The sequence below is a fragment of the Trypanosoma conorhini genome (genome assembly GCF_003719485.1).
Source record: "Trypanosoma conorhini strain 025E chromosome Unknown Tco_14.4_contig_00136, whole genome shotgun sequence".
Classification (NCBI taxonomy): domain Eukaryota; phylum Euglenozoa; class Kinetoplastea; order Trypanosomatida; family Trypanosomatidae; genus Trypanosoma; species Trypanosoma conorhini.
Window position 1 is genome coordinate 1 of NW_021704223.1, and position 14,670 is coordinate 14,670.

The 14,670-nt window shown below is 54.4% G+C and overlaps 6 protein-coding genes across 6 annotated transcripts, besides 8 other annotated features; all 6 read right to left on the reverse strand.

Annotated features, from left to right (window-relative positions):
- Positions 1 to 124: 124 nt before the first annotated feature.
- Tco025E_03123 (parallel beta-helix repeat-containing protein) lies at positions 125 to 937 on the reverse strand (the record flags this gene model as incomplete). The annotated part of the gene is made up of 1 exon (XM_029370045.1): positions 125 to 937. One exon carries the CDS (start codon positions 935 to 937, stop codon positions 125 to 127), a length of 813 nt encoding a protein of 270 aa, XP_029229836.1.
- A 32-nt stretch (positions 938 to 969) lies between these two features.
- Positions 970 to 1,006: a microsatellite.
- Positions 992 to 1,026: a sequence feature (A-rich).
- A 136-nt stretch (positions 1,027 to 1,162) lies between these two features.
- Positions 1,163 to 1,197: a microsatellite.
- A 36-nt stretch (positions 1,198 to 1,233) lies between these two features.
- On the reverse strand, positions 1,234 to 4,248 carry Tco025E_03124 (uncharacterized protein; the record flags this gene model as incomplete). Its single annotated transcript, XM_029370046.1, has 1 exon — positions 1,234 to 4,248. The coding sequence occupies one exon, from the start codon at positions 4,246 to 4,248 to the stop codon at positions 1,234 to 1,236; it is 3,015 nt and encodes a 1,004-aa protein (XP_029229837.1).
- A 791-nt stretch (positions 4,249 to 5,039) lies between these two features.
- Tco025E_03125 (uncharacterized protein) lies at positions 5,040 to 6,092 on the reverse strand (the record flags this gene model as incomplete). Its single annotated transcript, XM_029370047.1, has 1 exon — positions 5,040 to 6,092. One exon carries the CDS (start codon positions 6,090 to 6,092, stop codon positions 5,040 to 5,042), a length of 1,053 nt encoding a protein of 350 aa, XP_029229838.1.
- A 367-nt stretch (positions 6,093 to 6,459) lies between these two features.
- Positions 6,460 to 6,477: a microsatellite.
- Positions 6,478 to 6,507: 30 nt separating this feature from the next.
- Tco025E_03126 (putative cAMP phosphodiesterase A) lies at positions 6,508 to 9,258 on the reverse strand (the record flags this gene model as incomplete). Its single annotated transcript, XM_029370048.1, has 1 exon — positions 6,508 to 9,258. One exon carries the CDS (start codon positions 9,256 to 9,258, stop codon positions 6,508 to 6,510), a length of 2,751 nt encoding a protein of 916 aa, XP_029229839.1.
- Positions 9,259 to 9,354: 96 nt separating this feature from the next.
- Positions 9,355 to 9,409: a microsatellite.
- Positions 9,410 to 9,614: 205 nt separating this feature from the next.
- Positions 9,615 to 9,654: a microsatellite.
- A 90-nt stretch (positions 9,655 to 9,744) lies between these two features.
- Tco025E_03127 (putative serine/threonine-protein kinase Nek1, putative,protein kinase) lies at positions 9,745 to 11,382 on the reverse strand (the record flags this gene model as incomplete). The annotated part of the gene is made up of 1 exon (XM_029370049.1): positions 9,745 to 11,382. The coding sequence occupies one exon, from the start codon at positions 11,380 to 11,382 to the stop codon at positions 9,745 to 9,747; it is 1,638 nt and encodes a 545-aa protein (XP_029229840.1).
- A 46-nt stretch (positions 11,383 to 11,428) lies between these two features.
- Positions 11,429 to 11,451: a microsatellite.
- A 59-nt stretch (positions 11,452 to 11,510) lies between these two features.
- Positions 11,511 to 11,551: a microsatellite.
- A 63-nt stretch (positions 11,552 to 11,614) lies between these two features.
- Tco025E_03128 (putative helicase) lies at positions 11,615 to 14,521 on the reverse strand (the record flags this gene model as incomplete). The annotated part of the gene is made up of 1 exon (XM_029370050.1): positions 11,615 to 14,521. The coding sequence occupies one exon, from the start codon at positions 14,519 to 14,521 to the stop codon at positions 11,615 to 11,617; it is 2,907 nt and encodes a 968-aa protein (XP_029229841.1).
- Positions 14,522 to 14,670: the final 149 nt, after the last annotated feature.

Consider the following 14,670-nt stretch of genomic DNA (forward strand, 5'->3'; position numbering starts at 1 on the left):
ATGATTACTATTATTCTACTTCTATTCCTTTCAGTCCCCTACATTTTATTTACATGTAACGTGCAGAGGCATACCCACACACAAAAGTGCAAGAGAAGGACCCATCTCCCTTGCAGGAGTTCGTCTAGGCCACGACAGGCTCGACGTCCACATCGAGCTTACCGCTAATTTGGTTGGAGCCTAACTTGGCGTCGCAACCAGAGTGTACATGCATTGAACCCTCAAAATTGTTCTCCGTCCAGATTCCCTTGCCCCCTTGAGAAACAAAGGCGCAGTGCATCCCACACTCCCGTACCTGATTCCCTTGAACCACCGGGTCACTCCCCTCAGTCACGTAAATGCCGAACTTTCGCACATGTTCTACGGAGTTTTTCTCCATCGCCCCTGTCGACTGCCCACGGAAGTACATGCCAAACAGTACGTCACGAATACGGTTGTTGCCAGCAGTAACAACTGCATTATGGGCGTGAATGCCATTGACGCGGCACTCGTAAATGTCGCAGTCGACCACCTCGCCTGAGGAGCCGGGGGAGAAATATATCCCGTCCCCGCCGGATTCACAGTGATGTACACGGGAACGTCGAATGGTGAGTTTGGCGCCTTCCCCCACACGAACCCCATCCGGGCCATCATGAATGTCACAGTCTTCAATCAGAGCGTGGCCTTTGCGAACGTCTAGCTTGCCGCGAATTCGCAGCCCTCTCATAGTGACATTAGCAGCTATAACAACACCATTCGTAATTACAGCCTCACTTTCCGCCAGGGAATCATCCGGTACTGCGGTGAGTGTAACCTCCTTTGACACCTTCAGCAATTCCTCGTACAGCCCTGGTTTGACAGTAACGGTGTCGCCAGCAATGGCCGCATTCAGGGCATCGGTGACCGAGTTGAATGTCCCTTCACCTCCCGGGTTAACAGTGTGTGTCACGGGTTCCATGCGGTCAGTAGAGCAATTGCCAACCCCTTACTCAAGAACAACAACAACAAGACGCGAAAACAACAAAAAAGCGAAACCGAAAACAAAAATGCTCGTTACCACACTAAGGGAAGTTTAAGTAAATATATATATATATAGCTGGCATTAGTGCAGAGGGGTCAACTATGTGTCCGTGCAAAGGCACACACGCAGTAGCAACCCCCCTCCCCCCACACACACATCCGCAGTATTAGTAGTGTCAGTAGTAGTAGTAGAAGTAGAATACGGGTTTGTGGATATGTGAAAAGGCAACACCGTCAATGAAGCTTGCTGGAAAGATGATCCTCCTCCGATGAGAGCTGCGACATACACGAAGGAGGAACCGGGGCAGTGAAGTGCATTGGCTCCGCAGCTGAATCCGCGTGGCGAATAGACAGAGCAAGCTCCGTGAGACATACAAATTCGTCCTTGTCGCCACTTCCACGAGCACAATTCTCTTGCAACGACATTCCCCAGCCCTCGCCGGCCAGGCTCGCCTTCAGGCGGTAAAAGGATCCCGCGAGAAGCCCATCCGGGTCCGAGTAACACGTGGCCTTGATGACAACGCCACCATCCGAGAAGGGCCCAGAGACCACGCGCATCGCGTAGGCCGCGTAAAACTCGGTAGATAAAAGAGGTAGCGACATCGATGTCATCGGAAACACTCGGGCAAACAGCGTCATTTGCAGGTGGACAGCTTTCGTAGGAATCGTCGACTTCAAGAGCAGGATCAGACCGCAAGAAGTCGAGTTCAGTAGATATGCGGGGTAATGCATCACCCCCACCTGAATCCGCTGGGCCAATAAACGGGCGTAGCTGTGCGTCTCTACCCCAGGCGGTTTATACGCCACCACCGCATTCCCCAAAACTGAGACAAGTGTATCGTTACCGGTCAACCTCGCATGAGGTGGGATGACGCGCAGCATGAAGGCACCTTGTCGAGTCCCGCGGCACTTCTTAGGGATACACGAAGCATGAACCTTGTAATGTCCCTCAACAAAGGCCTTCATATTTCCCCGGTATATGCGCTGAAACACCTCTCGAGCGCTACTTGTCCACGCAACAGCGACACATATCGACTCCCGAGAAGGCGCAGGAGACATTAAGAGTCGGTGGATAACATATTCATCTGTAAAGGCCAACGTCGCCGGGGGGGCGCAGCCGCGCAGTAAGAAGCACACCAACGCATCGTACTCCGCAACCAGCGTGTTCCCCTTGTGCCTCTCCAGAGCATTCCGTAACTCACTTAAATAGCCATGCCCCTCCGCAATCAGAACGGCTAGCCTTAGCAAAGCCCTATGTCTCCAAACAGACTGGGGAAGGCGTTCAAAAAAATCACGCGACAAATCACCAAGTGGGGAGCGTTGCGCTGAGCGAAGAACCGAAATCCATGTGTCCAGCGTCACCTCTTGGCGGCCCGCAATGCATTCCAGTGCGTGTCGCCAGTGCCCACCCTCGGCATAGCCTTGAAGCATGTAGCGCCAAGAATTCGGAGCCGTGGGCTTTGAAGCACTGACCTGTGCTGGATCTCTCGCACAGAGTAGCGTTGTCGAAAACTTTTCAGGAACCTTCCCAAAGCTTTGCACAGTTGCCAATGCCTCCTTCCAGGGTGATGACGCGGGCATACCACAGACCACCGAACAAAGCACTCCATGTGCCGCCTTCGGCATTACTGGAGCAAGTGATGTGTAGAAGACAAGCGCGTCCTTCCAACGCTTGGCGTCTCTCAAGGCATACAAGGTTTGCAAGCAGGCATCTTCAAGAAACAAATCCTCAGCTCGCGCTCGTGGAGGATCGCAGGAGGCAATCATATCAAGCACATCCGATGCACGCCACCATTGTCCGGAGCGAAGTGCGGCCTGTCCCAGGGCTGAAGCCGTCATCAGAGATGACCCTTCGCCCTCGATATAGCCTTCCTTCAGTAGCTGAAAGAAATCCGACGTCCTACCGGCATCACTCAACAAACGTAGCACTGTCGGCAAGGACTCACGCCACGTCATATCTCCCTGCGCAATGGCGTCCTTCATCGACTGCAATGCGGCTTGCCAGACAAGTCGTGTATTCCCAGAAAAAATATCTCCATTTACCTCTTGAAAGGCCGATACTGTCGCGGCACTCTGGTGAAAAAGAACATGTCGAGCGGCAAAGTAGGCCTCTGGTCCTTCCATGCGACCCAGCACCTGAAGCACGGCACTGCGGCAGTGCGGAGTTGAACCAATTCTCTTGAGTGAATCAAGGCTTAAGGCGGTCCCACAGAACCCAACCACCTCTGACAAAGCACGTGCATTTACGAGTGGCGTCAGAGAGATCATGTCTGCTAACCGTATAGAGAGCTGAAATAATCGAAATCCATCGTGGGACAACTCACGTTGCTTGCACTCCGTGAAAAGCGCCAGCAAGTTTTCCTTCGCGCCATTCGTCGCATACTGCATCCCAGCACGAAGGAGCATGGCGGGAGGCCATCGCCCTCTCACGGCATCCAAACTCAGGGGCTCCGTGGTAAACATGTGGGGCCGCATTTTTTTCGACGTTAAGGGAATAAACGTGGAGGAGACAAAATGTCGCTCTCGAGCATCGTCCGTGCGACTCCAGTACCAATCCAGTGCCCAAAGGAACACCTTGTACTCCCGTGCAACCTCGGTCATTTTTCCATCCCGCATCTTACGCAGCGCATTCTCGGCCAGCTCCTGCATAGTTCCAATCATAGACCTCGGAACGCGCCTCCCCCCAAAAGAGGCGGCAAGCACATAAATATCCATCAACTTAAGGACGTGTGGCAAATCATTCGTATTAATGGAACGCGTCGATGCGGCTACCCAGCGCTCCTCCACCATATGTATCACACTATCGTATCCGCCGCTGTAGTATAGCACAGCTGCTACAAGAGCAGCGCCACGGTGATCGCTGTGATCCGCGTGTTTCCAAACACGAAGCGCAGACTCCCATCTATCCCGACAACGTCGTGAGCGTCTGTCATGTGGCAGGGATGCAGATGCCTCCAGGGCCTCCAACGCCTTGCACACCACGGAAGGGTGGACGGTCTCATTCGGTTTTGCATACAGTTGGGCAGAGAATTCATTCAGTGCAGAGACCCATTTTGCCGGCGTGTCTGCTGGCAAGGCAACGCCACGCGTCGAAGAAGAAAGCGGGGGTCCCAACGGTTGTGAATCGCCAACATCGCCAGCGTCGGGGTTTCTCCCGTAGAGCTCAAAGAAGAGCTGCTTGTCCACGACGCACCGACGCTGCACCCGCCAGCGGCAAAGTAGGGGGTGGCGCGTGACGAACCTTCGCATACCATTCGTTCTTGCCACGGGCGAAAAGTAATGCGGAAAGAGCAGAAAAAGAAACAATAGACGGAGCAAACGCAAGCAAGTACTTCAAAAACTGACACAACAACAACGGAGCGCGCGGCAATAGGGCAGAACGGCAACAAAGCGCCGTGTCGCAAAAAGCACCCAATAAAGAACCCTTCATTTGCTTACCTACATACCCGTTACGGTGGCCAAAAAGCATTAACTCATCCTGTAGAAGCAGGAACGTACTTGTGGCCACGACCCTGCAAAAGTCGCATGCTACTAGAGTACAAAATGAAAAAAAAAACGACACTATTTTCAGCATAAAAAAAAAGGAAATCATCAGAAAGGGTAAGAGAGAAAAAAGAAGCCAGCCTTTTCCGTTATTTCTTTCTTATATCCTCGCCTCCGCGAGCTTAGCAGGAAGCATGTACGAAAACAAAACAAAAAAAAAGAGGTGTGCATTAACAATAGTAACAATAATAATGTCCTCAGCGAGAAACGAAAAAGGAAGGAGTTTCACAGCATCACGAACTTTTTTTTCCCCTCTTTGTGCTTTATCGGTGCGCTCATTTCTGTTGTCCATTTTTTCTTCGTCTTCCGCCTTCCGTTGTATTTCCTTCTTATTATTTTTTTTGTTCCTTTTGACTCTTTGTTTGTTGTTGTTCTTTGCTTTTCGATTCTTTGTTCTTTTTTTTTTAATTCGATTACGCCACATCGCGAAGAATGTGCTTGAGAATAGCCCCAACCCCCCCCCCCCGCACCCCTCCTGCTCAGAGCGAGCGTTGTCCTCACCCCGGCAAGTCCTTGTCATCAGGTGCAGCTGCAGGAGTCACGTTTACGGCGCTCTCCGTCGACTGCAATGTGGCCGGAGGTGATCCATTATCCCCGTGCTTAGTGCGCACATGAGAACGAAGCGCGCTCTCAGAAGTAAAGTTTGACTGACCACATAGCGTGCAACTCGGCACCCTCGAACTCTTCCCCTTCCCTTCTCTTCTTGCTGAGTTTTCGGTTCTGTCCGTAAACTGTGAGTTCGCTTGCCAGAAGGCGGTATTGTATCCCGGCGGGTCAAAGAAATTTTCCTGTTGCTGTGTAGCCAAGTACTGCCTCGTTGGCCGCACACCGTAGTAGTAGAGCGGTGCTCCCTGCGGTAGCTGGGTTCCTGGTAGTAGACAAACAAATCCACCTTGATTATCAACAAAGTCTGGTTGTTGCTTTTGCTGTTGAAAGGCGGCTGTAGACATACCTCGCGTCGGAAGCGCTGAGGGAGGACAGTACTGTTGCTGTTGTTGCTGCTGTTGTTGAGGAAGCTGAGGCATTTGGGGCAACATTTGCCCCTCTACTGGGAGTTGTACGAAGTGTGGATGATAATATGGGTTTTGTGGTGTGGAGTATAGCTGCTGCGGGGAGATATTATGTTGATACGCTGCGTGTTGGAAGTATGGCATCTGCATGTACATCACTTGTCCCCCCGGCTGCGCAAACATCATTGGCTGAGTCTGAACTTGTCCGCGACCTTGGGGGGCTGGCATGCCAATCGCCTGATACGATGGCGCATTGACGTAATACGCGCCCCCCGCGGGTCCCATTTGCAGCGTGGGCATCTGCTGCTGCTGCTGCTGCTGCTGCTGTTGCTGCGGTACCGGAATGCTAGTAGCCGCCATGGAGGAGCCATCCCTCGCTCCCTCCACATGGCCTGAGACGCCGCTTTCAGCATGTGGCAAGGACGCGTCGCTGGGCAGTGCAGCTGGCACGGATGTGGCGCCCGCAGAAGTTGTCTCGCTCTCCTCGCGAATGCTCTCCCAGTCTATGCTTTGCAGGATCTGGGCGAGATCATTCTGCATATTTACTGTGGCTGGCGCTGGAGCCGGGACACGGCAAGGGAAGAAAAAGAGAAGACAGAGAGTCACATGAGGGGCAACTTCCCACACCAACGGCGGCACCGCAGACGAAGCACGCGAGGAGGCAGAAGACAAACGCCAAAGAAGACGGGGTACAAACCAAAAAAAAAAGGACAATACCTTCAAGGGTATTAAAGTTGTGTAGTACATGTACATGCAACCTCGAATCCACCAAAAACGAAGATAAATAAAAGGGCGCTGCAACAGGAACGACAACACAAGCGGCCTCACTCGTGCGCACGAAAAACAAAAACAAGAAAAAAAAAGACAAGGAAGCAAAATTAAAAGAACATAATGACAAAAGAAAATGCACACACACACACACACATTGAAAGTAGACAAAAAAAAAATGGACGCTTCACCGTTCAGACAACGAAGTGATGGCTGCCTTCAGCTGGAAGATGGCGCTTTCCAATCGGTCCAGTTGCGTCGCAGTGGGGCGTCGCCCTTTTCCCTCTTCTACATGCCGACGACGTTGCCGCGACAGCTCAACCGCCTCGGCGATCGCCGCCTCACGTTCCGCAAGCGTCGCAGACAGTGCCCGCCGCCGAACGTCCGTACTGCTTCGTGCCGCACATTCCATGCGCATGGCTCGTACGATTAGAAGCAGCTCATCTACCTCGTTGTATTTCCTTGCAAGACGTTCCTCCGCCTCGTGCTGAGTCAACGACAGGCGTGCCATATCGCTGGATATATCCCCCGTCGACACGAGCGCGGATTGACGATGGGAAAAGGCAAAGGCAGGCCCTTCAGTTTCTCCGCTGCGCTTCTGCTCCTCCTGCAGCCTCTCTGCAATTCCTGCAAGTTTTTCTGGAAAGGTGACCAACCTTTTCTCTCCGACCTCCACCGATCTCACACCCACCGCCAACGCCGCTTCCCGTTCATGAACGCCGCATTCACACGCCTCAATCGTTTCCCTACTGCCTCCCAGTTGGTCTCGCAGTCCGTCACCGCCCCCGGTCGCCAGGGGTGCGCCAGGCACTTTTTGCAGCCCCGCCACCTCCCGTTCCCTCGGCAACTCATCCTCTGCCTTTGCCCAGCCAAGCCTCCATTCCCCCTCCCCCTGCCCCTTGCACTTCATTTGGCTACTCAGCTCCGCCTCCTTCACTTTCAAGGCGGCAGACTTCTTCCTTAGTCTGAGACCAGCTGCCTTCACCTCCTCCAAAAGGCGGTGGATCTCCCCTCCACGGCTGCGATACTCCGCGAGCTCCGCCTCCATGCGCTGTAACTTTTCCTCACGGCTCCGGTAGTTGACCGGAGGGGGAAACGGCGTCGTCACGCCTGCCGCCGCGGCGTACACCTCTCGCAACTTGCGGAGGTTGTGCAGGGGCTCCTCAATGCTCGGAAAGAGCTGCTGCAGCAAATCAAAGGTGGGGATAACAAAAAAGTCGAGGAAAGGAATCTGCGAACTCTCCACCGAGGACGTTTTATCAAAACCGGGCGTCACTGGAAGACCGCGACGACGCTCGTCTTCCGCCTGATCAGCAAACTCCTGCAGCACCACCAACCACCGCTTTGCAATGACCACGCCACGGGAAGGTGCACCAATGTCAGCGGCATGCAGAATAAAAGAAAGGGCCTCCAAACGGTCGTCTTTACGTGTGCAATCCAAGCCGCCAGTCCCCACCTTTGCCCCCAACTTCGCAATAGTCTCACGGTGCAGCGTCATATCTGTGCGTAGGATGAGGTGTGTCACAGTGTTCTTGAACTCCAGAAACGACGCATTGTCCATGGAACTGGTAAAGTCAAACTCGGGCACAGTCAATAGTTCGAACGCGGTTGCTGCATGAAGCTGTTCCAGGATGCCGTTGCCACTAAACTTGTAACTTACTGGGTCTTGCACGGCGGCCATGAACGCGTTTGTGCGGCCCGGATGACGAACATCGTGCGCCATTGCAGCAAAGGCGACCGCCTTAAGTTCTAAAGGTGTCACGTGATGCATCAAAGGGGTAGCGGCCGTCACAAGAGAAAAAACGCCTTGAAGAACATCTGCTGCATGTGTTGCATTATGATAAGGGTTTGGTCTGTAATTGTTTTCCATGGCAGCGGCCAACCTTGCCCACGTTTGAGCTTCATCTTGGGAAGAAAAAAAATTCCACGCCTCCGCAACATTCATCGCAACGCTTTGAAGCACAGATGGAACACGCGAAGCCACCTCAAAGCTATCAAATTTCCAATCTCGCAGATTAACCTCCAAACCCAGCGCAGCGCAAGGGTTCGGTGGGACAACGGTGAGTACCGTGTCCTGCACAATGGATGGAGGAAGTTGCCGCGTTGACAGCATCTCCTTACGCACATCTCCTGTAGCCGTTCCCACTCCTCTTTGGGACTTTAGTAGTCGGGCCACTTCGTCTTCATACATGCAGATGCGTTCTTGGAGAAGCTTCACGCTCGCTTCGCTGGAGTTTGCACGAGCCACTGCATTCTTTAACTCCGTCTCAATCGCCCCCAGGCGGATATGCGCCACGCCCAGCTGGTCACGCAACTTCCTGACATCCCCCTCGGATGTTAGCCGGGCCTCGGTTTGGTTGCAAGCATCTTTTTTCCCTGGCGCAACAGAGGCGGCAGCCCGATCACGCTCCACACGGAGGGCCTGGAGCTCGAGCCCTTGTTCCCTGAGGTGTCTGAGCAAAGAGTCATTCTCTCTTCGCAGCAGTTCCGACCGGTTCAGAAGGTCATCCACGTACCGTTGAAGCCCTGGTGACGAACCGCTTCCCGCGCCAACGCCCCAAACGTCGTGTCTCCTTCCATCACCTTCGGCCCTTACATGGGCCACCCCCGCACTTTGCCCCCGTGCAGTAGGGGGGGTCGGCGTCCGGGGCGGGGGTGCAGATGCGGCGCGAACTTCAAGCAGCGGCAAACCCGCCGCGGGCCCCGTGGGACGGTTGCTCTGAAGCATGGAGAAGCAATCTATACATACCTTCGACGGCACATCACCGTCCACAATGGCGCACTCGGCCTGCACGCAGTCGGAGCAGCAGAGTTTCCCGCAGCATGGGCAGTTTGACTTGGCGACGAAGAGGGAGAATCTCTTCCCGCATGTTGCGCAGCTCTCGCCTCTCTCAACCCATCGACTCCGCGGCACAGGAAGCCCAGGGATCTCCGACATGCACGTCAGCAGAAAACACAGTCCCCAAACTTCTCTCGGCACCAGCAGCTCCAAAGCCAAGATGCCGGCAGCGCAAGCACGCACGCACACGAAAGGACAACAACAAGAACCGAAACAAAAACAAAAACAGGCAAATCGAACAGGACAACAAAGAAGAAAAGAGTGAGCACGACAGAGCCATAGTGTGTGCAATGAGTTGTGCTTCACGTCGGCCACGCATGGAGTTGTTCCCCGTCCCACCACCCTCCATCCCCGCAAAGGGGAAGGGGAAGAAAGCAAAGAAGAGGGAAAAATAATAATAATAACAGCAATGCTCTTCACACCATCATTTTTCTTCTTCTCCACCTCGTAATGTAAGGAGGGAGGATTGAGAAGCGAGGAGGGAGGAGGAGGAGGAAAGTGGTTAACAACGACGCAATAACGAATGCGAATGCGATCTGACCAAAAAAAAGAGGCACAACAAAACATAAAACACACTGAAGTAATTCAGCAAAGGCCATAATTTGTAAGTTTATACTGACATAGTAGTGAGGCGGCATCCTCGAGTTCTTCGAGCGCAATCTGCACACCACCAGCGGAGTGCAATTCAAATACGGCGGCGATGTCTTCGATAAATCTCGATTTTGGACGCATCGTTGGAGACCCCGCCGGCAAGTCCTCAGGAGCGGCTTCACCAGTCCGCGCAGACTGCAGGCTCTGTTGCAACTCAATCACGACTGGGACGTCATCAGTGGAGGGAGCTTTAATGCCACCAAAAAGTTGAAAGCGCTTGCGGAGCATATTTTGACGCAGTTCTGCCATATTGATCTTGCTCTTTGCACCTTTAATGCGTTTCATGGCCGCTACTCGTTCCTCAGGGCTAAGTTCTTTCCCGGCCCCTTTGCCCAGATTCTTTCTATTCGTGACTACTTGGTTACCTCCTTTCACCCTGCTTGGAGCCCCCCCGGCCACAGCTGACGGTCGCCAGTCATGTTTGCGCGGATGCTGCTCTTGCGGCGGCGACGGCAGCGGCGCCCGTGCCTTTTGCTTTACCTTCGCCTCCTCCCCCAGTATGCGCTCATCCGACGGGGGCCAAGGTGACTTCTTCTCCCTCCTACAAGCAAACTCCGGGCCATAGTACTGCTGGATGAGCCGACCCCTTGAGGGCTTCTGCGAGGGATGGGATGGGTGACTTACAGGCACGACAAGGTGGTTGTCAATCAAGTCCTGCGCCGTCGGGCGATCGCGAGGATCTTTCTTGAGCATCCCACGCACAATCTCCTCAAAACGCGCGTCTAGTCCCGTGTTAAAGGGGGCCACCTCCTTGGTGAGAATTTGCTGGATGAGACCGGGTAAATGCTCTGCCTCGAAGGGGTGCCGTAGGGTACACATTTCGTAGAACACGACACCGAGGCTCCACACATCGCTGCGTTCGTCGTAGTCCTCCTCCGCGCACACCTCCGGCGAGAAGTAAAGCGGGGTGCCAATCATGCTGTGGGCCGCGACGGAGGTGCTCGTAAGAACCGTGCACACCCCGAAATCCCCCAGCTTCACGTGATTTTTTTCGGTAAGAAAAATGTTGCTTGTCTTGAGGTCACGATGCACGATGGAGCGGGAATGCAGGTAGGCCAGCGCACAGAGCAGCTCCGCCATCCACTCGATGATGACATCCTCCGGGAAGGGCTGCCCGCCCTCCGCCCGCTGCCGCTCAATGAGTTCCTCCAGCGTCGAGGCGCAGTGCTCCATAACAATATTGACCGAGTTCGCGCCGCTAAAACTTTCGCGAAACTTTACAATATTGGGGTGATCCACGCCATTCATGACAAGTATCTCCTTCCTCGCGCGCAGCTTTTCCTCGTCACCTATAGACTCCAGGGATATTTGCTTCAGCACATAGGGCTTCCTCGTAACCGCGTCGATCACCTCGAACACGGTCCCCGTCGAGCCCGCGCCCAAGTATTCGCCAATAACGTAGCGTGCAAGCTCCGGGGCGGACGTGTCGCGCGGCCGCATCCTAAGCAAGTGCCGCCCAGCCACAATGCAGAGGCAAAAGCACGCGTGTTGAGCACTGAGGCCTCCATCCCACTCAAAGTCAAATGGAAGGAAAAGCGGAGGAGGAAAAAAAAAAAACGACAGAGTGCACATACACACGGAAACGTGAACATAACAGTAAAAATTCCCTTCCACCTCCAAAAAAGAAAAAAGAAAAAAAAAGGTTGGGGGTGGGGGGAAGAAGAAGGAAAGAAAGGAGCAACGCACATGACATAACTATTTTGTTTTGTTGTTGCTGTTGTTGTTTTCGTCGCTTTTGCTGCCACAGTTCCATTTTCGCTCCACGTCTATACTCCGCTTCCACGTTTGTCAGTATGAAACGCTGTCACTCGGAGGTGCGGCGGCGTTTTCGAAGCAAATGCATGTAATACGGCCTAAACTCCGCTGGGATGTGCTGGCCAAACGCGTTCAGCAACTCCGCGTCCCGCTCCCCTGCAGCCTCCTTGAAGAGCGCCGCGACACCCTCCACCGCGCCGGAAAGCGCCCGCTTCATCTCATCGCTAGAGAGCGTGGAGGTGTTGCGGGTGGTGGCAATTTGTCTTAAGTAATCCCGGAATTTGTCGTAACTTGCAGGCTGCAGCTGCCGCTTTAAAAACTGACAAAATTCCTTCGAGGTGGTCCCCACCAGCGCCGTAGACGCCTCCGCGGTGTCAGCAGTGGGCAACGCAGGCAGCACCTGCTTCCGGAACAGTGGCCGCGCCGCCGTCGGCACAGTCGCTGCCGCGGGCGTCGCCTTTGCAGCGGCGCCTCCTCTTTCTCCCCCTCCCCCCTCATTCGACGTCATGGCATTCGTGGCGGACACACGGCAAGGCGTCGCAGGCATCTCCCTCGCGTCTGCGATGCGACGACGCACCTGTTCATTCTCTTCGGCCCTCGTCCGGCGAAGTTGCTCTGAGGCAAACCGCGACGCCATCTCGGCTGAATCGGGAACGTGTTCCTCCCTCGCGGACACGCGTTGAGCATCGGCCTGCACATCACTCGCCTTGTCCGCAGCAGAAAAGGGGGAAGCAGAAGGACGCGCAACGTCACCTGAGCGTCGTCGAAAAGAGGCAAAAAACTGCGCCACTGCCGCGTATGCCTCACGGAACTCGCGATGAACGGTGCATCGATCCGCCACCCATTCCGAGAGCCCACCCAGGCGTTCGGCAAACCGCTCGTCCGCAAGCAAAACCACGCCGTAGTCGTCCTTGTGGCGGATGACGCGGCCGACGCACTGATTAACGGCACGCATCGCCTCGTTAACATACCAGTCATCCCCGGTAAAAAGTTTTCCACGCACCTTTGGCCGATGCGACGCCACCCGCGTCAAATACGCCCGCTTGAGGCGCACAAACAGTTCCGTGTGGTTTGCAAAGGGTATCCCCGCCACCACCACGCAACGACCATGGTTGTCTGCAAAATCAATACCCTCGCTGATTTTCCCACGGCACACGGCTAGTAACACGGCGCCACGCGACGGGGCGGAGTCCACCTCGCGTTGAAAACTAGAGACAATCGTCTGAAGATTGGCCGCCTCCACGGGTTCCACAAAGACCGGTTTCAGCTCCTCCAGCATTCCCCAGACCGTCACAGTGTCGCCCACGCGACCGCTGCCAGCACGCCACAACTCAACCGCGGCGTTCAACGCCACGTAGCTTGGGAAAAACACAAGAACACCGCCAGGTGTGTTGCGTGCGATGTTTACTAGCGACATACCCAAACCCACGCGGTAGTCGACACTGTTGCGGTACGCATAGCCCCCATTCAGCTTTTCGCCACTAGGTCCTTTGCATAGCACGCACCCAAGCACCTGATTCCGTTGAATGACGTGGGCGCCCTTGAGAGCAACCCCAAATGGGACCCCAAGTTCCGCGGCAAAGTGTTCCAGCGGTGAGAGCGTCCCACTTGTGAGCAGCAGCGAACGAAGCCCAGTCACGAGCGTCTGCACAGCGTGTGAGGTGTCAAGGCACCAGTACCCAAGCGAGCGCTGGTTGGAGCCCCGGTCGGTGGATTTCGTCCCCTGCAAAACAAAGCGACACGCCTCATCATCGTCGCCGTCTCCGTCTCGCTCAAACACAAACGTCAGGAATTGCTGAACCTTTGAGAGGCCCGATGCGGCACTCTCACTTTGCGCCAACGCGGCGATCGCCTTTGTCATGACGTCGTTCATCCCGCCGCCCTGTCGATGATTGGCGCCGCCGAGAAACAGATCCCTCGTGATGAGTGCCTTCGCCAGAAATGGAAACATGTACGAACCCTCTTGCACAATTTCAGTCACCGTCGAGGCGCCGATGTCCTCAGCGCGAGACGTCACCTCCTCCGTCGTCTTCTTATCACCCCCACGCTCCTCAAGAATGCAGGATTCCAAGCGACACAAAATAATTTTCAGAGAGGCAAACTCCTGTTCTTCCATTAAGCCATCCTGTGAGTCGTCGTCCGCAGCAGCGGACTCCCTCAAGAGCCGTTGCATTGCGATAGCCCTGGAACAGTCATGAATGGCATTTGTCAGTTCAATGGGCTGAAGATTCATGCACGACGAGGAGGCTAAGACAGAGGGCAAGTTGTGTGCCTCGTCTACAATTAAAATGGATCCCTTTACCTCAAACGGAAGCTGCTTGCGGATGGAGACATCAAACAAGTAGTTGTACGGAAGAAACACCAATTCCGCCTCCTTTGCCTGTTCTCTTTCCGAATAATACGGGCAGTAGCCGCATTTTCGACCGTCCGACACCAAATCCTCCATGTCGTGTATCCACTTTTCGTCCTGCATGACTGCGTTGTGGCTGCTCCGGGCCTGAAAGCCGCGGTAGAAGCGGCAGTTTTTTTCCTCCCGAAGTGTGTTGCACGTACCTTGCTGCGCTTGGGCCGTCGGAAGGCGAAGCACCTGGGGGTTGACACACATGTGTTCTCTGGAGCCTAAAACCGCCATTGCAACGGCACCAGCATAACGTGTTCGCTTTAGCTCCCGAATTACTTGACTCAACTGAGCATGTGTACGGCTGCAGTATATTACTCGAGGCATGTCGGCTCCTTCGCTTTCAGGTCCCCGCTGCTGCCTCGCCTGCCTCTTTTCTAGCCAGGCGAGGACAGAACAGAGGAGGGAGAGCGTCTTGCCAGTCCCTGTGGGAGACTCCAGTAGGGCGTTGGCACGGCCGTTCAAGGCGTCGATAACGGCACGCATGTATTCAACCTGTGCCGGATACGGGTTAAAGGGAAACGGCACCTCGACATCGCCGACAGGGATAGTGCACATCGTCTCAGCGCACTTGGGTACTTTGCTGTGTGGTGCTGCTCAACATAACACACGCAGGAAGGGGTGTTGTATACTACCCTCCCAACCTATGCGACTAAATGCTGAAACGTGCCTACATTGGCAAATAACCAAAATCAAGAAAAAAAAAG